General features: G+C 36.3%; 1 protein-coding gene across 1 annotated transcript in view; it reads left to right on the top strand.

Annotated features, from left to right (window-relative positions):
* The window catches only part of LOC108724793 (zinc finger protein 358), a 30,026-nt gene extending 16,928 nt beyond the window's left edge, over window positions 1-13,098 (top strand). The window contains exon 5 of the mRNA XM_018451410.1: window positions 12,759-13,098. Coding sequence (XP_018306912.1) covers window positions 12,759-13,015 — 257 coding nt within the window. The 3' untranslated portion in view covers window positions 13,016-13,098. The remainder of the gene's footprint in view (window positions 1-12,758) is intronic.
* The last annotated feature ends 10,112 nt before the right edge of the window (window positions 13,099-23,210 follow it).

Below are 23,210 nucleotides of genomic sequence, written 5' to 3'. Positions count from 1 at the left end.
TCGTGCCGACTGCGTGCGTACGTGCGTCAGGCAGCGACAAGGGTGTTCTGGGACTCCGTTGCTAATGATAATCAGCCCTCTTTCTCTTTCCATTCCTCTCCCCCTTCGACTGCCTACGTACCCCATGTACCGAGCACGGGCCATGTGCAATAAGGGTGCGGCACCGTCGGATTCCCCGGGGAACGGCGTGGCGTAACGTAAAATCATTATTAGGTAGGTAGGTAGGTGGTTGCTGGTGCACACGAGGGTGGAAAGAGAAACGGGTGGTTCGGGCGAGCGGGGGTCGAAGCGCCGCCGCTCACGGGGGTTGAGAATAAGAGCTCTGCAAATATTGTTCGTGCGCGAGCCGGCAACCCGGAATAGGCTACGAGGGGTCGGAGCGTTACTTCGCGTTACCTTCGCAGTTAGGCGAACGTTTTCGGAGGGACTAGCGGACGGGGGGACGCAACGGGGGGTGCGACGAGTCAAGTGCACTGTCGTTGCAAGGGGTTGACGAGCGAAGTGACAGACTGGCAAGTGGCCACGAGTCTCTTCGATGAGAAAACACTGGCAGAATGTCTTTGGGAGGGGCGGCGGAATATTTTCAGAGCGTCGCAGGGTGGCTTGACGAGCCGTGAGTTTTGATAACATCGGCTGCGTGCGATGTTGTCCGGTCTGATAAATATAATGACGTGATATGTGATAGTTCATCAAACCTATAAATATATCATATTACATCAGACTTGACTTTACTGTGGAACCATTTCAAACATAATGAGTGTCCCTTTCGAAATAATTTTAAATCTATGTGATTATTATTTTCAAGTACTGTAATTATTATTCTAGTAACGTAATTATTATTTTAGTATAAATACTGTTTATAAAAAATTTAGTACATTTGCTTAATCAATGAAGATTAATTAGGTGCGTTTTTTTTAAAACTATATCATTCTCAGTGTTTCAAATGTCAAATCAACGATTCTCGACTTTTTTCGACGTCGACGTGTGATTTCAGAAGACATTATCGAAATCATCAACCCTCTGTCATCAGGATGATCAATTCGCAATGTGTATGTGGTCTTATCTACACACGCGTGATCGTGTCCTGTTTTCACAATAAACACAACCTGTCCGCTGTTGGTATAAAGTAAAGTCGATGGGCCGAAGCAAAGGGAAAAAAGGGAAGAATGAGTGCATTCTGTGTACTTTTTGATCTTTTCATTGAATGTTTTTATTTCGGCCGAATATTCGGCTACACATTTGAGACGTCTGTCGCGAATTGGCGATTTTTTTCTCACAGCTAGTTGTTCTTGTGACTACTTCCATCCTGCAATATTTATCTAAACTTAAAAAATTTCAAGCACCTGACTATTTATTAAATAATTTCAAAAAATGTATTTTAGATCAAATTTTATTCTGTATAGTATAATATTATCCGCAAAATATGTATGGCTCTTTAAGCAGGTTCTCGCGTTTGAAGAAATATAAAACAAGTCTGTAATATATCTAATGCAAAAGTTAATAATATCAATAATATCTAGAAAAAATTTTATTGACTTTTACCATACCATTTTGAAGATATTTAATTCTAAATTTATAGAATTTTACATTACAAGTTGAAGGTATAACCTTATTCCATAGTTATTCTCTTTTAAATTGAGACACTTGCGTATAAAACAGCAATTTAAAAATCGTTATAATTATAAAAGTAAACACTTAAGTTTGTCCTCGTAAAGTTTCATTTAAACTGATCGTACAATTTACAAGAAATTTATATTTTTCAATGAAAAAAGCTAGAATATATGTCAAATGGACAATGCGTATACATCAAATGAGCATCTTACAACTTTTATATTGTCACATTTTGAAAATATTTAGTAACATATAAAATTAACAATAATTATGTATAATGGCATAAGATTGTTAGTAATCTTTTTATTCCATTATTTTAATTTCGTATAACAAATCAAACTAACCAAAACTCCTTATAAATCAAAAGAACTAAGAAAGAACATGGGCAATAGGAGTCAAGCGCGGAAGACGTTGCGCAAATAATACGACTATATAAAGCGTAAAACTTCTTTATTTTACTAAATGCGCTTACATGTTTCGGCTCATTTATCCTATTGCCCATGTTCTTTCTTAGTTCTTATTATTTTAATTGTTTTACATATTATTGTAAATAAACTGTCTATTGACTAGGAAGTAGCGCGAGAACCTTCTTAAGTGAGATTTCAACTGATACTAAATTCATTTAACGTTATGTGTAGGCCTTTAAAGAAAAATATACTTCAGAGAAATATACATACGTCTATTATGCGTCATACGCATCAAACAATATCCGTTGCGAAGGAAATTAAAGCCTTGTAAAAGACTCCGTAATACGATATCCATTAGAACACTCGCAATAACTGGGATAATTAATTGAAATCGTCGAGGTCATCCATTACTTTACTATACTTGATTACATGTAAACACAGATACATCAAAATCCCGGCATTATGTATTTATTGATGATTGCAACTTTTATCTAATGACCGAATTTGCTTCGGGAAAATGAAATCTACATATAACTAAAGCGCGCATTAATTCTCTAATGTTCTATTACTATTATAAACTCTTAAACATTATTTTATCACACCTGCCCTTTGTGATATATTTTAATTTTACTTGAGAAGAGATCTTAAATGAACTATCTCATTACTTAGTTTTACATATAATTTTATTGTTCTTTCCGAAACGTCGTCGCGCGTGATTATTTCTGCAGAATTGTTCCACGGAAGAAAAACACTCGGGAAATATTGCTGACTTTAAAATGTTCACGTATTTTTAATAAACACATTGGTTGGCACCGTGTTTGTAACGCGATTAATAATTATCCCAGGCACAAGTGCGCACTGTCCTTGCCTTCTCCCCCTCTCAAATTATAAATTCAGTTGTGGCTGCGACGTACGCGAATACCTGGTCGAACGCGTTTCCCTTGCCTCGAGGGTGCGGTTATCGTATACTCGTGGAGATACAACCTGTACAGGCACCTTTGCGGTCGCATTCATAGTACGCCTGTGAACTTCATCCTTACAACGTCCCTTCCCTCTTGCCCTTTCTCTTTCTCCTTTCCGCGCAGACAGACGGGGCTATTAGAGGTTTCCGGCTGACTTGGCGCCCTAAGCATCGGGGCGCCGCAACATCCCTCTAAGCTGTTTAAACTTCGCGACATGGTCGGAGGACCATCTGCCCCTCTCCTCCCAGCCCCCCTTGTGCGAGGGGCCTCAGCCCGGCCCCTTCTCGTCCCTCTACGTCTTTACGGCTCGTTAGCGACGACAACGTACCGCCCTGTCTCAGCATATCGGACCACACGCGGTAAAAAGCATGTTTACACGGCACGTAGAACCGACACGTAAAAGCGATTTGTAGTTGTGTTAATCGTGCGACTGTGTCATTGTTTGCGATTCTTAAAGAATGTCTTCCGGATTGGGGTACGAGTTAATTGGGTATTATTACATAGAACAGTATTTGCCATAGAACAGCCTTTTATCATTGGGTGTGGTCGTCTTTTTGATTTAAAGGGACAGCGTATATTAGAATAAAAACATTATGAAAAGACTTATTTGGGTAATAAAGTTTCAGGCGTGAGAAAGTTAAATAATTAAATTAAAAGAGGTCAAGTACACTTCAATAATGAACTGAACACGATTATAATATCTGAAATATTTTTATTATATTTATACTATTATGATTCGGTTAATGAATTATTGATAATAACATCCACTATCTTTGATCGCATTGTACTCGCGAGTTGTTATCCATAGAGCTGGCGTAAGATTTACCGGTGACAAGGATCTTGTCATCGAGAACGATAAAAGCGCGCCCCTTGGATGAGGTGCTGACGTCGGCGAGCGGAGAAGCGCTATATTTAATGTCGCGCCGGTGAGAGAACGAGCGCGGGTGCGGCGCACAAGCAACCGATACCACATTAAACATGCAAATTCGCCGGTATAACGTTCCACGGGACCGAAGCGTCATCCATATAGCGCTCGTCGAGTGGCGCGGCGTGCGATGTTCATAGTGGAACGGCATGATTAAATTTCCAGGGATATCGACATGCCGGGAGCACGTCACCCCGCCCCCCCCATCCCTTACCCCCCTAGTCCGTTCCTGCCTCTCGTTCGCCACTTCCGTGCCCCACTTCACCCCCTTTTACCATCCAGTATATATCTAGCCGTTCTAGCATCGTCCACCCCCTCCCCCCTCCCCCCTGGCACCCGCGACTCTAACCCCCTCGAAACCGTCGCCATCCCCTTTTTCGCTCCTCGGCCTATCCGCGTAACCATCCACTCGAACAACCCCCTGCGCCCGGCGCGCGGGTGGTTGAAATTAACTGCACCCAGAGCGCGCAGCAGCATCGGCGCGTCTGTGCATCCCCCAACTCTCTCTCTCGGCTCGTCACTGACACTTGAGGCCGCGTGCATACGAGCCGGGATGGGTTTGATATGCCATGTACAGAGAAGGGAAAGGGGTGAGTGTGATGTTCACCGGCGATCAGGGAGACTCGGTCGTTAGTTATTGTTATTTATTGTGAGAGCTGTTGTTGCGAGCTGGTTGCGGCAATGGACGCAGTCGATGCAATCAATTTGTTTTAACGTTATCCCGGATATATCGGCTGCATCGTATTTTAGAGTTATGTGAGTTTAGCCGCGTCATTGGCATCAAAGTGGCGTTTGTGGTTTCACGCTAAATAGGAATGAAAATGACCGGGAAACGGATTAAAAAATTGAACTTCCAGAAATTTTTAAAGAAATACCAAGAACATACCACAGCTTTTGTAATTTTTAAATTGTTAGATTTTTTTTTTCAAGTTTAGCTAATCCTTACGACGAATCATAAATGTTGTTGCACCAACTAGTACTTCCTCTGACATCGCTATCAGTTTATAGCAGTTGAAATAATTGCTTTCGTATCAATGAGTCATTTATTAATAACCACGTAGGCGAAGAAGAGGAGCACTAAGGATAAAGACGAAGCCATTTCGAAACACAATTGGCAATTAAGCTGCGCGCACATGAGCGATGTAGTAAGAGGAGTCTCAGCGCGGATGGCATAGATCGGATTTGTCACGATTCCTAATGTTGATCGACGCGCTAATAATTTAATAGCCATACATCCGCCATGATCGTACGGGAGAGGATTATTACCACGGATCCCTGCGGTATACCAAAAGCACTAAGGAGCTAACGGACTTAGTCCTTAGTATCGTGTTTCCTTCTTCCTACCCTTGATTCTTGTTCTCCGATCGCCTCTGCGAAAATTATTGTTAGTACAAAATATTGTTTAGTACAGAATCTTTGTTAAATTATGCAACAAAATTTACTACTTTCAATTATATAAGTATATATTAAATTTTATTTAATTTACCTATATATGTGTCGTATTTGTATAAAACGGATTAGAATTATATTTATTTATATAATTATTAATTTATCAATATTACCTTTAATATTTGATATTTATTTATAACCAATCCTTAGTTTAGATTATTTATTCGAAAGGCACTTGAAATGCAAAAACAATTCAAAATTTAAATGTGCAAACAAATTCGCTGATTTAATTTTAAGAGAGTTGCTAAACATTATGGATGCACATATCTTACATTTCGCACCTATTGGATATATTGTCCACATAGATATGTTCCTGGGAGGGAACGACAGAGGAATCTGGAAAATTTTCATACGTTGCAATTATATTTTTAAATTAATTGTTGTGATTATCTGTAGAGAAAATTTATTAAAAGTGTTAAGACATTCTCGAATTTTTTTCATCTTTTTAGAATACGTTTTTTAGAATACGTACTTTTTTGAATACGTAAATTAATTCGGAAATAATTAGACTACGTATTATATAGGTATTTGTACTACATATACATATACATAAATAAATATTCGTATTATATATATATGTATACTCAGAGATTTTTTTATTTATAAATCGGTGCACGTTGGAATTGGTTGTAATCGACATCTTTTTGCGATCGATCGTTTTATCTATCTTTCCACTGAGGGATTCCCGTGTTTCGCCGGGATGGGGCGTAAAATCATGGCTGACGTGGGCGTAAACTGGTAAACACAAACGTGACTCAGTACGAAATTGGAGACTAGTAACGGCCGCTTGTAAATCGGTAGATCCATATACAGCGAACAAGGGCGTATTGATATTTATGTTTTTATTTTGTACTTCACGCGACGACAAAATATCTCAAATGTTTTGGGAATTCGCCAAAAATAGATTTTTCTAGTTTCGTTTTTCGTGAGATAGCTTCATCAAAAAATTTGTATTGCTATGTCTACCAGTGGCGTACACACAGGAAAATGCATACTGTATAATTAACTTTTTTTATACTTTGTTTTAAATATTTCAAAAGTTTATATAATTTTTAATCCATCATAAGTTTACCATAAGCATTTTATTGAAAATATATTCTGACTCTCAGTAAGAGAGTTTAATACTTCAATCAAGATTATTAAATTAAAACAAATTTGATTTGCTTATTATATAAAGTGTAGAAGATTCTTTAGATAAAAGAAAACGATAAAATTTTATATTCATCTAAAGAAAACAAATTCTTGTTTTAAGTACATGAATTTTTCTGAAATTTGTAATATGTGCCTTTTAAGACTTTTTATACCCGTTATTTAAAAAAAAGGGGGGGAAACTGATAAGTAATTACTTCTTTTAGCAGTAGAGTGATATTTTTCTGTATGTACAACTACAGCAATTTAATTTAATAAAAAAATGACAATGAAATAATAGAACAATATTTTACACCTTAATAATAATTAAATGATTAAGAAACTTTTTCTGTAGCTTATACTTTATACATAATTTTGAAATAAATAGATATTACATCTTATTAACAAATGTTACACGATACGCAAAATTATAAATAGAATTCTGTTCCGAATTTGATCGCGAATTATATGTAGATCCTTTAATGGGCAATATTTCTTCATTCATTTGATATTAAATATACATTTTATATTCTAGATTTGTAAAAAATCAGATATCTTAAAAGAAAATTTGTTTCCTCTAGGTGACATAAAAAGCTGAACAATATATATTTCGATAAAATATCAGAAATACAGTAATTTCCGTCCGTTCTCCAATCATATCTTTCCAATATTTTTTTGCCGTTACGTCGCTGAAACGAACGCCGTGCTGCAGAAGCAACGGTCTGATTGATATCCTCAGGTAATCCTTGCGCGAGCTTTGAAGATACGAAAGAAAATCCATGCTGTCCTCGATATGAAATATGAGATGTGGCGCTCTTCTTCGATTCCACCCTCCTCTCGTCTTATGCGAGGATTTCAGTTAGAGGGCAGAGGCGCCCCAAGAGGCTTGGAAAATGGTCGATGAAGACGAGAAGAAATCAATGCCTCGGCCAGCGTCCAGTTCACCTTCTACATACCAGCATCCTCCCCCTCTTTCCTCTTTCTCTTGCCGTCGCTCTTTTCCTGTTTCTCTTTTTCCATTTCAATTTTCGTCTTTTTGATTTGCTTTTTATCACTTCTATTTGGACCGTCCTCTCTACTCTTTCTAGATATAAACATGCATTAAATCAATATTGAAATCAATATTAAAACAATAACAATATATGGAAATCTATTTTTATTGTAACTAATTTCTAATATTGAAGATATACTTAAAAAATATATATATGAGATTCTGTTTAAGAAATTTAATGTGTATGTGTGTGAACCATTTAAATATTAGATATCTAATGTATCTGAAACTAATATAAATATATTTTATTCCTCATAATTTTATAATTTTATCGTCAGTTACTATTCTAATAAATTCTAATTATATGTTGAAGGTTGAAGAAAAATACACAGTGAAGTATTTATTTTATTAAAACATATCTAACGTTCTCTTTGTAATTTGTAATTAAAATGCAAATATCTATGTGTAGATATTAACGACTAATTGAATCAATAAATTTTAATAAATGTTCAAAACGTTTAAATCTATAAATTCAGATTGCTGAATTGAGATGCTCTCCAGTCAGCAAAATAATGGCATCTTTGAACAAATCGATAGAAATGCTTAGTTTCTCGTTTTCTCGTGAGGACGTGATAAGAGAACATTCGAACTTGCGGCACTCGCAAAGGACGCACGAGCGATGGGACGAGAGAATTAGCGGAGACGGAGTACCCTCTTGCGCACAAGATTTCCGGGAGTTTAATATAGTTTTAGGGGCGTCGGTCGACAGCCCTGAGGGGTGTAATGGCGTCTTAAACCTCAGGGGTTCTCAGCCTCGAATCTCCTCGCCTCTTAGAGCCAACCGGTTTCTTCCGTTTCCTTCGCTGTTAAAAATTCGCGAGCGTCGAATCTCAACTGCCGCCGTCGGTTAAATCTTTGATCTCGCCACTCCTCGAAGCCGCAGAGGTATACATGAGCAAGCTGCAGCACAGAATGCATCCCGTATGCATTTAGATCGAAACCCCGGTACTTTCCGTATAAGGGATAAGGAAGGATAAGGCGCGCTCCGATGGTGCTTGATTTTTACGAGCACGTAAATTCTCTCTCTGAGAGACGTTCGGCTTTTTTCTTCCCACCAACTTACCTTTTCTTTAAAAATTCCTTTATTCTTTCAATGAAATCGATCTTATAATTTACGATTTTCAACTGTTGATCGAATCATCTATTAGGAATTGTCAAAGCTAAATTGTCACAATTTACAGAAACTTCTAAACAAATATTGAAAGATTACATTAAAAGAGAACTGGTAATGCAATGAAAAATAATAAAATGGAAAAAGATAAATAAATATTAAATTGTTTTATTTTTCGCGCTTTTTCGATAAAGTTTGATCTATTAAGTGATTTTGATTGATTTATTAATTGTTAAAGAAACTTTCTTCTCTTCTGAAATGCTATTATAATTTAATTGTGTAATTTAATTTTATGATTTAAAATAAACGCAATATTACTTTTTCTTTTTCTGATTATGAATAAATTCGAGGGGAATTTGGTTAAAAGATTTTTAATAATATTCTAAAATTGATTATAAATTTATTAAAATTGAAAATTTTCTTATATCACTTGAAGATTTAAACCGTTTTGATATTTCTTCCACGAATAAATAAGACCACGTCCGTTCTGCATGTGCCATATTCTATATTCTTTATTTTTCTCCTTCTTTCGAAAATTCTTTCGCTCGCAGTTGGAATTTTCTGTTCATCCTCGAAGTATTATTGATCATCGATCACCGTTCTAGTCACGTTCTTCAAGCTGCATTGTCTTGGCTTTGCACGAAAGTATTCATAAGTAACGTAAACAAGTGACCTATACAAGGTTTAATAAAATTTTTACTGAAAATAAATCGACGCCCTCGATTAGTCAATAATTAATTACGATATTTTAAAATTGAAAGGTTTAGTCTTGCAATGCGGATAACGCATTATCCTGATAACTCGTTGCTTTCAACGAATTTATTAACGCGGTTATTTTGACACAGACAATTCCGAAGAAATAAACTCAACGGATCCAAGAGAGTTCCGACGGCTCTTGATTTTTATGAGAGCGTAAATTTCCGGCGGCTCCTTTTCTTTCTGCCTTGTCTTTCTCTTCTTTACTTCGTTTCCGAGAAACGAGAATCCCAGTAGACCTGGCGTTCCATTTCTACACATTATTTTACTCTTCTCCTTCTTCTTTCTCCCTCGTCCCCTTAATCCTTCGTTTTCTCAAGAAAATGATATTTTAAAGTGCCATCTTCTCTCTCCTGCATATGAACGCTAAACTTAATACCCTCTCGACCGCTAAAAAATGCCACGGTTCGCGCTAGCTATATCAACAATATAAGGGAATAAAATAGTGACATCTTTAGATAGCAAAATGCGTAGAATGTACTACTGAATAAAATATAATGAATCGTAGAATTAATGTTTAAGTTAATAGAGATGTACGAATAGTTTAAATTCGAGTTGAATCGAATCGAATCATAATAAGTGCATTCTCTTTCTTTCTTGATTCGTTTTTCGAGGGATTCGAAATCGAATAAATTCGAAATGTTGAATCATCGGTGATTTGATTTCGAATCAATCGTCTATTTTATTTGCTTCATTTTGCAAGATTCTCGTAAACTGAAAATAATTTATTTTCTCGTTTATTTAAAAAATCTGGAACGTTATTGAAAATACTTTATTACTTTTAAATTAGTTTTTAATGTCGGGAAAATTTGATTCGAGTCGTTTTTTAATCAAAAGGATTCGATTCGATTCGATGTAAAAATTTCAAATTCGATTTGTTTTCGAACATATATTATCAAAGATTCAATTCAATTCGATTCGACCTTACAAATGTTTGATTTGCACACCTCTATTATATAAGAAGTAAAAAAAAAGTATATAATATATAGTAAATAAAGTAAATACTATACTAATAAATATAGACATTTTAAAATCTCTAAAATTTATAACAAAATCTTTGATAATTTTAGAATTGATATCTTTTTACAGAGTGATGGAAGAAATTTATTTTTGTCTAAATAGTTTTTGTCAAAAAATTACGTTTATTAATCCTAAATATAGTAAGATAAAATTTGATTTTAATTTATATCCGACTAAGTATGCAGAAAACGACTTTTTGAGGTTCATTTACTAGTAAGCCAAATAAGAAGGGTTTGTACTAAGGGATTTTGGATTTTCGAGTGTCCGTTTGTCTGGCAGAAGCGATATTCCGTAACCATGGCGAAGTCGTTGCGATATAGACGCGAAACGGGCAACCTCGGTGCGAGCGCTCGGACGGTTCTTGATTTTACGAGCTCATAAATTTCAAACAGCCGCCCTACACTTCCACCCCCTAGCTTCCATCGGCGCTTAACTCCGCGAAAATTCTATCCGTTTCGTCTCACCCCTTGGGTTCACGTAGAACTCTGAGGAATTTCATCGAGCGGCGGACTCGTCGGATTCCTACGGCACACCCTCCACAAAAGCGCGTCCTTAACTCTGAATCCGCGCATGAATCTTGATCTAAAGGATAGCGCAACTATGCGACTGATATTCGCATAAAATGATTGCATAAAACCTTGTGCGCGATACATAAACATTGACAAAGTGGAAAAACAATGCATCTGATAATATGAATTAAAATCCATAGAAAATCTAATTGTCTAATAATGTCATCCAATAAATATGTATTTAGTTACTATATTTCTTCCGATAATATTTCTTTTATATTTGATTCTAAGATTAGAATTTAACAGCAACTTATTTTGGAGAAAATATGAATAAAATATCAAGAAAATCTTATAACACAGAGTATCGGTCGGAACGGAGAAACGTTACTAGACTCAAAGTGATAATTTATCCATTACATGCAAGAAGTATAAATATAAAAATTATCAAGTATCAAATTGTAAGTCATCGCATCGAGCAAGGCAAACTGATGCGCGCATCCTGAATTAAACTCTTCAGATCGATGTTTGTGGTACTTCACATTGACTCGAATTTCAAGAAAGATACCGTATTTTCGTGGATGTGGACTATCACGTCCGGTCCCGAGAAAGAAGTAGCCGATATTTTTCCCCGGATAGGAAATCAAGATCGTGGCTGGGTATAATCGTGAGGGCGATCGACGGCCTGGTCGTATCGGCGGGGGCGAGATTGAAGGCCCGGCTAACGAGTTGTTTATGGATCCACCCTCCGCCCGTAGCCGTGCCGATGCCGAGAGGGCGAGCGTGTACGTACGTGTGTACCGGTTGCTCGGCCAGACGTATGGACGTACGGGGGAGTCCATTAACGGGCCCTCCGTTGCCCGCCAGCAGCGTAGTTCGCATCGTCGTCGTGCCACCACCACCCCTCGGCAGGCAGCCGCTTTCTCTCTCGCCCTCAGTCAGCAGCAGCCGGGTTATCTCGCCGGTAGTCATGGTAACACGTGGGTTGGAGCCGCCCCCGGCCGCCAATCAGAGCTCGCGGCCAGGATGAGAGAAACGAGCGGCGACCCTTCGAGCCGGGGTTCTCTCCTCGCCCCTTAGACAACGAACCCCTGCAGCGGAGCACATAGACACCCCTTTCCACTATTCGCTCTTCTCTCGGTCCGTCTCTCTCTCTGCCTTTTCTCGCCGCCGGGGTGGCTGAGATTCTCGCTTGGGAGGAAATCTTAACCGGGCGTGCCCCGCATCGCTGATGCCACCTACACCCGTCTTGCAAGGTGGCTAGCCTTCCATGCCCTCCGTCTTCTTTCTTCCCCCCATACCCCCATCCCCCCTCGACTTAAGGAGAGTCTTGACCGAACAGGATAGAGCTGGCAGCACTTCAGTACTTTAGGATTAACGTGCATGCTCGCCGGAATGCGACAGGCGAAAGAGGGAAGCTGGATTGCGCTGTTCGAGTTTTCCGATTCTCCTCTTAAGTTCATTGTACTTGACGGTAGACTGTCTTTATAAATAGTTCGAATAGAATAACACATTATATCCGTATCTATATATAAAGAAGATTTCACACTAGCAAGAAAATATAGCAGATATATTTTATTACGTTTGATTGAAATAATAAAATACTATGAGAAATTTTTATAGTTGAAACTTTCCGACATATTCCCTCCGATTTTATATATTTATAATTATCGCACGTTATAGAAGCTTCCGATGAAAGTTAAAAATTTATAATCAAATAATTGTTTATTTGTCAGTTAAGTACATTATCGATTGATCGGAATCGAACTTAATCAGCCAGAAGTTTCTTTTCTAGTTTCTTCTAAACAATTTCTACGTTCTTTCTGTTACAGGCGAAAAACCTCATAAATGTCAAGTATGCGGCAAAGCGTTCTCGCAGAGCAGCAACTTGATTACGCATTCGAGAAAGCACACTGGTTACAAGCCTTTCGCTTGCGAACTCTGTGGCCGAGCTTTCCAGCGTAAAGTCGATCTGAGGAGGCATCGCGAAACCCAGCATGCAGACCTAAATGCGTCGCATCGACCGCCGATTGGTTCGATTCCTGGACAGAATTCCCTGCCTAGTGGAAATCCACCGATGATGCAGTGAGACCGCGACGCGGTTGATAATCCGGCGCCAGATTGATACGGAACGATGATTGGAGATTGTCGCAATTAATGACTCTTTTCTGCGAATCAAGCAATCCAACCGGATTGAGGATGCAACTGCGAGAAATGAAATTATAAATGACAATCTCTATGATCGTTGATGACGGAGAAGAGAGCGATAAATTAATCTCATGGATAGAATCGCGATTGAAGCGATTGCGGATTGCATCGTGATGGATTGCTGGTTGAAAGATATTAACTTTTTGCATTTTGTATTATTTTCTCTTTTTAATATATCTCTCGACTCGAAAAACAGAAAAAATCAACGTCTCTCTCTCTTAAGAGATTATTTATAAACTAAATTCATAACAGAGCTAATTCCAATTTATAATAGACATAAAAAGTACGTTATATATATTGAGAAAAATTAATTTAAAATATTTAAAAATATTACAATATTTAAAAAATGTAAAAAGACAAAATGTTAATATCGATCAATCACTAATTACGTCGAGAATACATTTCTTGTAAATTCAGATCGCATAACAGTTGCGAAGTTAATCGGAACAGTGCAATTCGAGGGTAAACTCTCGGGATGAAATAAAATTTGCCGGAAAGGGGGTACTGTAGGTTTTTTATTGTGAGATCTTTATTGATCTTTTGACGTTAGTGCGAGGAGACTGTATAAGTTGATATTTATTCGACCATTTGTTTCGCGTGCGTCGATTAACGTGAATATCCCACGACTTCAAGGACTCTTGCGAAATATACTCAGGATAAATGGAGAAAGTGCATTCGTGATTCGTTGCGACTAGACATTCCATGAAAAAGCATTGCATCCGTTTCGTTCCTAAAGTGAAGTGTGTCGGGGTTTGGTTTCTTCAGCTATTTTCATTCGGGCGAAGAACTTTTTGCGGTGAGAAATAATAATTGATGAATATAACGATATGTAAGCGTGAAAGTGAATGGATTGATGACTGTTTTTGTTACGAATGATGATTAACACTTTCTACTTTAATCGTCTAGCTACCTGCAAATCGATTACTTGTTATTGTAACTTCTCTTATTGCGTAGATATTTCCATGACACGTATTGCGACCGTCAAATTAATCGGACATTTTAAGATTATAATTTTATAATGATGTAACATATTTATATTAATTACATTTATTATTTAAAAACAAGATTTTTTTACTTACAAGTCTACCTAAAATTACGTCATTCTTAATAAACTTAAAATTAATGATATGTAATTTTTAAAAACTACGTTTTCTTATGATTTATATAAAAGCAGTTTATAAAATTGAAAAATGTATTTGCAAAAATTTGTATATAAATATTATTAAGCACCAAAATCCGCTTTGACTAAAAATTGAATTGTTTTTCCTATTACATTTTTTTATGTTATATTTAAATTTTTTAAATGTAAATAATATCTGATTAGCATGATTGTCGAATGACGTGTCGAAGTACGGCGAAAACGTACTATATTTTGCATATCTCCCGCACTTGTCATTGAAAAAAAAAAACAGCATCAAGACTACCAGCCCTTAAAGTTGCAACTGTGACCAAAAATTGTAAATAGCACGTAGATCGTATCACAGCTAGTCTAAGCGTATAAATATATACATATGAATAAATCGAAATTATAAATATTATAAATAGAGAGGGCACATAATGTGTGCGGCACAGAGTCGACTAATGGCGGCTCGCATGCCGTAGCCTCATCAAGAAGTTATTATATTCTTCCCTTTTTCTCGCTATCAAAATTTTTATTGTTGTACCATTAATATCATTATGTAATTATTGTAATTAGAGACTCGCTATTAATATTATTGTCATTATTATTATTAACAATAAACGCTGTTACCATTTGTAAACGCTTCTTCTGTCTAGCTTCCCTTCTTTAACCTTTTAATATATTTATATTGAAAAATATTTTCCTTTTATTATTTATTTTATTGCAATAATTCTGTACACGGTATAGAATTAGCTAAAAAATAACTAGTAATAAGTTAAAAACAAGAGAAAATTAAAAATACTTACAAGGGAATTTCCACAACTGTCCGGAATCGATTTAATTCTCCATGAAATATGTTGTTAAACTCGAAAATCTAAGAGACATACGTATTTTTTTATACGTGCCCTAACTCATGTTTAAGGGGTGAAACACCCTTTGAAAAAAAAACGGTATTTTTCTTTCGAGGCGAACATCGTTGGAAGTATAAAAGATAGAAAAAAATATTTTAAACAAAAGTTGTACGGTTTCAAGAGTACTTCAATGTTGTGAAGAAAAAAAAATTTTTTAATCTTTTTGTTAACAATTGTTAAACAAAAAAATTAAAAAAAATTTTTTTCTTCACAACATTGAAGTACTCTTGAAACCGTACAACTTTTGTTTAAAATATTTTTTTCTATCTTTTATACTTCCGACGATGTTCGCCTCGAAAGAAAAATACCGTTTTTTTTTTGAAGGGGTGTTTCACCCCTTAAACATGAGTTAGAGTACGCATAAAAAAAATACGTGTCTCTTAAATTTTCGTGTTTAACAACATATTTCATGGAGAATCAAATCGGTTCCGGACAGTTGTGAAACTTCTCTTGTTAGTTGATAAAGAATAATTTTCTTGATAATATATATTGGTATTATAAATATTAAAGATTCGTAATTCCATTAAAGTAGAAAAGAAGTCACCAAAAATATTGCGGAATATGCTTACGTCTTAATTTGTATGGCCTTTCACTTTCCAAGTCAATAGCTCGATTAATCAAGGTCGCTGAATCTGGCACCGCCAGATCACGATCGTCCCAGCTTCACTCGCTGTAATTCAGGGTTAAACGACCGTGCCAATTAAGCAGACTACCCTGAAGAACCCCTTAACAGCCCAATATGTTTTCTGACAGAGAGAGAGTTTCCCTGAACTTACCCACTCTCCCTCTTATTCGCGCGCTCATTATTTCGTGCAGGGGTGTACGAGTGCGATGTTAGGGCGGACGTGAGATTTTCCGTAAGCTCGTTTACAGCTACCATCGTCTGCACCAATCGTACAGGACGTCGTCGCGGAGATAAAGGATAAGAGAGCCGGCAGAAGAGAGAAGAAAGACAGAGAACGTCGAAAAATTTATCTATGAGAGAGATAGGCAAGGAGAAAGATAAATAGAGAGAGAGAGACAGAGACGGTAGAGGGACATTACAGCACAGACTGCACGACACCATGACGCAGCCACGGGAGCAGATTGGACAGTTATTGCATTCTGGGTAAGATTAATTGATATGGGGACCAGTGGGTGGGCCGAAGGGCGCGCGGCTACGTTGGCGCTTAAACCTTGTCTCAGGCTGTACGAATTGGGGATGAGAGAGCGGTGATTAACCGATTGCACCGTGAACCGAGTGGAACCGAAAACCATCCCTCCCGCGTACTTCCTAATAGCCATTGAGTAATAGAGAGCCGTCCATTATTAAATAGCATCAAGCCGCGCGAGACGTACGTGAGACATCATCATGTGGATTAAGCACTTGTAAAATAGGAGTTTTAATGCTAAGCTTTAATGCTGGTGTAACCTAAGTAATAAATTTTTGAACATTTATTTATATTCTACAAAGATTTTAATAGTTTACATCACGCATGATGTTGAAAAATTATTTCTGAATCTCGAAACATCAATCTCTTTCTACCGAGGCAAAGATAGTAAAAAGTCAATAAGTTGGATCGCAATGACAAAATCGTCCGTAACGATCTGCGCGTGGTGTTGAAAATTGTCCGAACAATTTTGCGAAGTACCGTGCGACCGTAATACCTCGTGTTATTGGTACCGCCCCGTCGCGAGTACCAATCGCGAATATTCCCGGCTATCGCAATTTCTGCGACGCCACTTTAACGCGTAGTGGCGGTTCCCATATCGTCTGCGCTTCTCCTCATCATATCCTTGCGGAGAACAGCCGTCCAGAACTGTATCATCTCGTGCAGCTGCCAACTATGGAACGTTTCAAATACGTTTTAGAGGACAACTCCATATACTCGTCGTATACGAATACACCTTATGACTATTAAGGTATTCACGGCCCCTCCGAGGACGCCCCAGTTTGAAATATGGCGACTCGGGTCACCGCCAGCATATACCGCCAGTCGGAGATGCCGCTATCTCGCATCGTCGTTCTCCCCCTTCTGTCATTTTCAATCCCCTCTCTCTCCATCGCGACTCCGTTTTTCCTTTTTCGTATTCCTTTCCTCGTGTACTTGTACATGTACACCTTCGGTGGAGTGTCGCAAGGTGGAGAGGGCCGCATCCCCCATATACCGCGGTTTTCCATATTATTTACAACTCCCGTCCTACACGTTGCCCCCGCAATAACTCGGTCCGGATCCGCGAATGCGCGAGCGTGTCGCCAAATTGGTGGAAACCGCACGAGGACGTCGTAACCTATCCCGGCCCGTGACAACTCTGAGTGATGTAGTGGTACAAGGATGCGACATACGGATGTTGTCCGTTAGAAGACGGAGGGAAATATGATTGCGCCACAATCATTCTTTAAGGTTGATCTTGATGGTTTCACTGAGACTTAAAGATGCACATTGTAATCAGCTATATCAATTAAAAATACCGAGATTAAAAGTTGGATGCCATGTTATTACTTATAATTAGCAAAAGTAGTAATACAAAACATTTTATACTATAGAAAGTAATTTAGAAAATAATTAGAAACACATCAATTTTATATCTTTTGAATATATAAGGAAGAAAAGATATTAATTTATTAATTTGTTCTTTTGTCATTTTATATAAATAAATAATACGCAAGACGATGTTGAAATGATAACTAATTAATCGGTAAATAAATTGTATCAATACATCATTTATAATTATTTTTTATAAATCTTTTTAATTTTATTAAAAAATTAAACCAAAATTTAAGACCCATATTAAACGACTTTATTTAAATTACATATTATATTTATTTAATTAAATTTATCTTTCACACTTATCAATTAATATTAATCAATTTACGCTCAATGTTTTGTTGACTTGTGCTGTTATAATTAATTTAATTAAACAGTTCTTTAAACTGCTTTAAAAATAATAAATGCGATGGCGTCAGTTTTTACATTTTTTCTCATCATCGCACATATCAGACAAATAATACGCATTCATAAATAATGCATTCTCTTAGCGCAAATATCTTTTTATTTAAAAATACTATTCCTACATTTTTTTACTATTCGCAAAATATTATACACAAATTTTTGCGACGTTGCGTTATTTTTTTCTCGTTGTTTATTCTTCTGCGCGTCAGTTTCCGAGCTAACGCGTGACCGGATAGCGAAATCTCATTTCGCGCAAATGCGTTCTGGATACTGCGTGGATTTGCATGTCAGTTGCATTTGCACGAGTCAATCGGATTAAAAAACATCGATGTCCAATTATCGTCGGACACAGCGCGGCTAATGGAATTTTTGAGAGGGAGATTAGGGAACTTGCGTTCACGGTTCATGTAATTTTCGTGAGTTGCGTGCCGCGAGCTAATTCGTTCCACGCGCGGATCGTGACGGAGATATGTTCCTTCCGTTGACGGAAACGTACAGGAACAAGCGCAATTTCGCTTACGATCACTTACAGTTAGAGCCACATAGGTCAGGTAGTAACTAATTCGCGCGTGCACGCTCCCTCGTCAATTCGTTTGACGTAATATCCGGCCGGATCACTTGTAGCTTTGTAGAAATTATCAAACATTTTCGAATATGTTTAAAAATTGATTGTATGCTACTAAACGACAATCCCTCTTTTTTTCTTTATTTTTTAATTTTTTTTATTTTTGTAAATAGTCCGACATTTTCAATCGATCAGGCGACAAGCTGTCACGGATGTAGCCATTTATCAGTAGGCTTCTCTAATAACGAGGCGACTCTCTCTTTCTTCTATGTACCGCACGACTTTAAACAAATAGCTCAACATGGAAAACAGAAAGAGGAAAACAAATGATCGCTTACGCCTGCGAGGAAGAAAAGGGCACGTCGCGCGTTCCAGCGATCAATCAAGCGTCTCCGGCCGGACTTAATACAGTCAGAGATCGATTGAATTCTGACTTGCATAGATCCGTATAACGTTTTTGTGAATTTTCTTATAAAATTCATAGAGACTTTTTCTCATAATATTATGATATTAAAAAGAAATATGAGAGAAAAATTTGTTATATTTCATTAAAATTATCTGTACTTTATTATTCAAATAAAATATTTGTGATTTAAATTTCCATGTAATTAAAATCAGATTTTATTAAGAACAAAAAGTAATATTAAAATTAAAATCAATTAGATTGATTTATAGATGAAAATTAAAAGAGTAAAAGGTGTTTTTGTCCAGGAAAAATGAATTTTAATCGAAAGAAAAAAAAGAAAAATGAGCAGAAATAATCTGCATTTAGCGCGACATATTGCCACTTCTAATAAATCGACTATAAAGTTTTCTAGTAAGTCTTCGAAAATCAACAAGAACTCACGAATAGGCTGGCGATCCGCACGAAGGTGATGACGACGATCCCATGGGCGTCCGATTCATTACCCATCCTGAATAAATGATCATCCACGGTCGCGGGTGGCTATCCACGGGAATGCTAGCCAGAGAATACTTCGGAAAAGTGATTATTCGTCGATGCTATGTCGTCCTCGGCAAAATCGACCCCCAAGGACATGCATCGTGCTACGCTGAAGCAACCGTGGCATCGTGTATCTCTTTCGGTTGCATCATTGATGAGAAGGATCAACGAATTCTCCCCACCTTTTCTCGGTACCTTAGCTCTCGATTCTTCGTACGATGTTTTACGCGACGACAGTGTTACACTGACATTATAAAACAAGAATATTATAAAACAAGTTGGATAATCATTCAACGCATAAATCGATAGAAATAAAACATTTTTATAAAATTTTTAATTTAACTGTATTCAATTTTTCAAAAAGGTTGCTCGAATTTAAGTATTTTTATTTTTAACTCTGAAACACAAAAAATAAATCCTCCTCAGAAAAATAAAAATATTTTCTCAACGATACATTGTAATCTATATGATTATTTTTATTTAATAAGTTATTATTATTAATTATTACATGATATAATTATTATACACGATATAATAATTTTATATTTTATATTTTATTTTAATTTCTGTCGATTTTATATCTTATTTTATATCACTAGTTATAATTATACTTAAAGATCTTATTCAATATAGATTCTTGATAAACTCAACCATGTAAACAACTATTTGGTATTTCTCATCTTTGGATCGTAATTTTTTCCAGCTATTCGCATTTATCGCTCCCAGGCGTAACATCTCATCGACGGTGCAAATGGAAATATAATCATCCCTCCTTTCACTTCGTGGTACCGTGCATAATTTCGTGTTCGACCTCATCGATGTCGCGGACCGTATCGCCGCCTGGACCACGTAGCAGCCGTAACTCAGTTTCCAAACGGATCGTCTCCTAGGAATACTTTATGCGTACTACACGTCATTCCAACCGCCTAGTTCGAAAAGATGGAAGTTGTCGTGGATGAGGTGGATGGGGTGGTAGGGACCACGGAAGACACGGATCTTTAAGTATTCTACGCGTCGTGCGGGACTAGTGCATCGGTCTTAAGATGGCGGCAAGGGAGGAGGGTTCGCGAGATAGGACTGCGCCGATACCCTTTCGTCGAGAGAAGAAACGGCGGTAGGAGGTCCTTGGGTAATCATATAAGGATAGCTGGAGTCGCGCGAGGAAGATCGGGTATCAACTTTTGATCCTCCGATATCTCCGGCAGCCTGGCGGGCCCCTTCCAACCAAGGAGGAGTGTGTCTGTATTCAAACGGCTCTAACTCGATATAAGCGGTGCTCCCAGAGGCATCCTTCCGCTGAAGAGGACGGAGAGGATGAGTTGGAGGACACCAGACCCTCCCTACCTTGTCGCTCACGCCCACCCCCTCGGATCTTCGGAAATAAGAGTATCCCGTATAGCCGGTGCCTCCAATCGAATTTACATCCCGACTGCTTTACTCCCATTCCCGAAGACGCGGGGGTGGATCCTCGACTTCACCAAAGTGCTATCTGCTATGATCCCGCATAGATGCAGGCGTATAGCGACCACGAAAATGGCACTGTGGTCCACTACGGCATTTTCAGGCATATGCGATGAAATATCGTATGGAGACGGATATCTTTTGATAAACAGTTTTTCAGACAATAACTGATATATATGTTAGTATAAAAATATAAAAATTTACTATAGAGTTTTGGAGAATCTATTTTATATACAATAAAAACAAATAAATTATAGATAACAATTAGTTAAAATTAATTGTTTATGTTGAAATTATGAGACAGTAAAATTTATTTCTAAATTACTTCGTAACTGTTGCAAATAAAATAAATTAATAAATTGATTGTTAAATCTTGAGTTGTTGGATTATATTGAATCCTATTTAAACAGTTACTAAATTTTTAGATATATAATAATACCCTAATGTTATCAGTATTAACAATATTAATATTGATTTTCATTTCAGAATAACATTTATAATTGACCTCTTTTTTCTTAAACTTGTCGATAATAACTTTTAAATTGAGATATTTGCAAAATAAAAATTTTAATTTTATTAAGATTTTTTATTTTACATTAATAAGTCATTAACTGTAAATTAATTTATATTTGTTAGTTTAATTATTTTTATTTATAATTTAACGTAATTTATAATAGCGAAGATATCTATCTTATTGTAGATGGTAAGAGAACAGACTGCATTAACAGCAGACGGATAAAATGGTTTCTATATGTATCTTCAACTAAATGTATTTTAGTAGGTAATTATCGTCGACTAATAAAATGGAAACATGTATTACAATTATTTTTATTATTTACAAAAAGATTTACATAAACAATTGTCTTATCAGAGAGCATAAAATTAAAATTTGATAGATATCTCCGATTGTTTTTGATCCGATTTTATCTCCGATTGATTTGTGAGTTTTGCATTAGAAAGTGCAAGTTAATTTTATATTTAAATATAAATCTTATAAAATAACTTATTATTGAAAAATATAGAAACATTATGTATTTATAGAGATAAATATATATTTCTGGAGCAATTAAATTATTTAAATATTTAAAATAGAATTTAAATACTTAAAACAGAATTAAATATGTAGCATTCTAATCTACATAATTTTATTAAGAAATTTACGCTCTCCATAGTCATTTTTATTTTGTAAGACTAGATTTGACTACTAATAAGATTTTTCTAATTTTTTCATTTTTTGAACTTCATGTTCTGACTATTATATAATGACTATTAAATTGTTAATATGTATACTTCCTTACAAAATATTTATTTTATTGCTAATAATATAAAGGTTGCAGATACAATATTACCTTTTAATTTTCATCCTTGCCATAATGTATAATTGTTACTATATATTCTCATTGTGGTCTCGTCGACTCGGTTAGTGGTGTCTTGAGACGCCACACTCATAAAAATTTGTCTATACAAAACTTAAATAAATTTATTTATAATTTTTGTATAAATCATTCTAAAAAATTAATACACAATATAAATTATAGACAATTTAAAATATATTATATTATATTCTCTGTTTGTAATTCATAGAAAAGCTTCTCATGAAAAAAATCTTTATTAATTTCTTTCTTAGTTCTAAAAAATCTTTAATAATTAAAAAAATATAAGAGATTTTTTTAAATAAAACAAAGTATTAAATTACAAAGATTAAATATGCTATAATATTTCTAAGCACACTGGTAATTGTTTGGTTTAATGATTTACCGTTCTCTACCTTATTCTCGATTCATAAACATACCTTTATTGCAAGATATAAGGAAGGTAAAGGGCCATTAAAAATGAATACGATTAAAACGAGAGTCAAGTATATTGTATCATACTTTAATGTAGTTTCTTACTCAAGAGTACGCCGCAAGAGTACGGCTCGCGAGGATCTTCTGCTCGGAATTTCCCTCGCAATTTATATTACTATAAAATGGTTAGAAGCCAGAGATTTCGCATTACATATCTTCGCGACATTTCTCGCAGCTCTCGAATATATCTGGAAAGATTATTATATTTCAATCATATTAATTGCGCTGTTACTTTCGTCGATGAGAAGGAGCCAATCCGAGGCAACGAACGTGCATTCTAAAATTGGATTGGCTAC

Source organism: Mycetomoellerius zeteki, unplaced genomic scaffold (genome assembly GCF_001594055.1).
Source record: "Mycetomoellerius zeteki isolate Tzet28-1 unplaced genomic scaffold, Tzet1.0 scaffold310, whole genome shotgun sequence".
Lineage (NCBI taxonomy): Eukaryota > Metazoa > Arthropoda > Insecta > Hymenoptera > Formicidae > Mycetomoellerius > Mycetomoellerius zeteki.
This window is presented reverse-complemented; position numbering and strand designations above follow the sequence as displayed.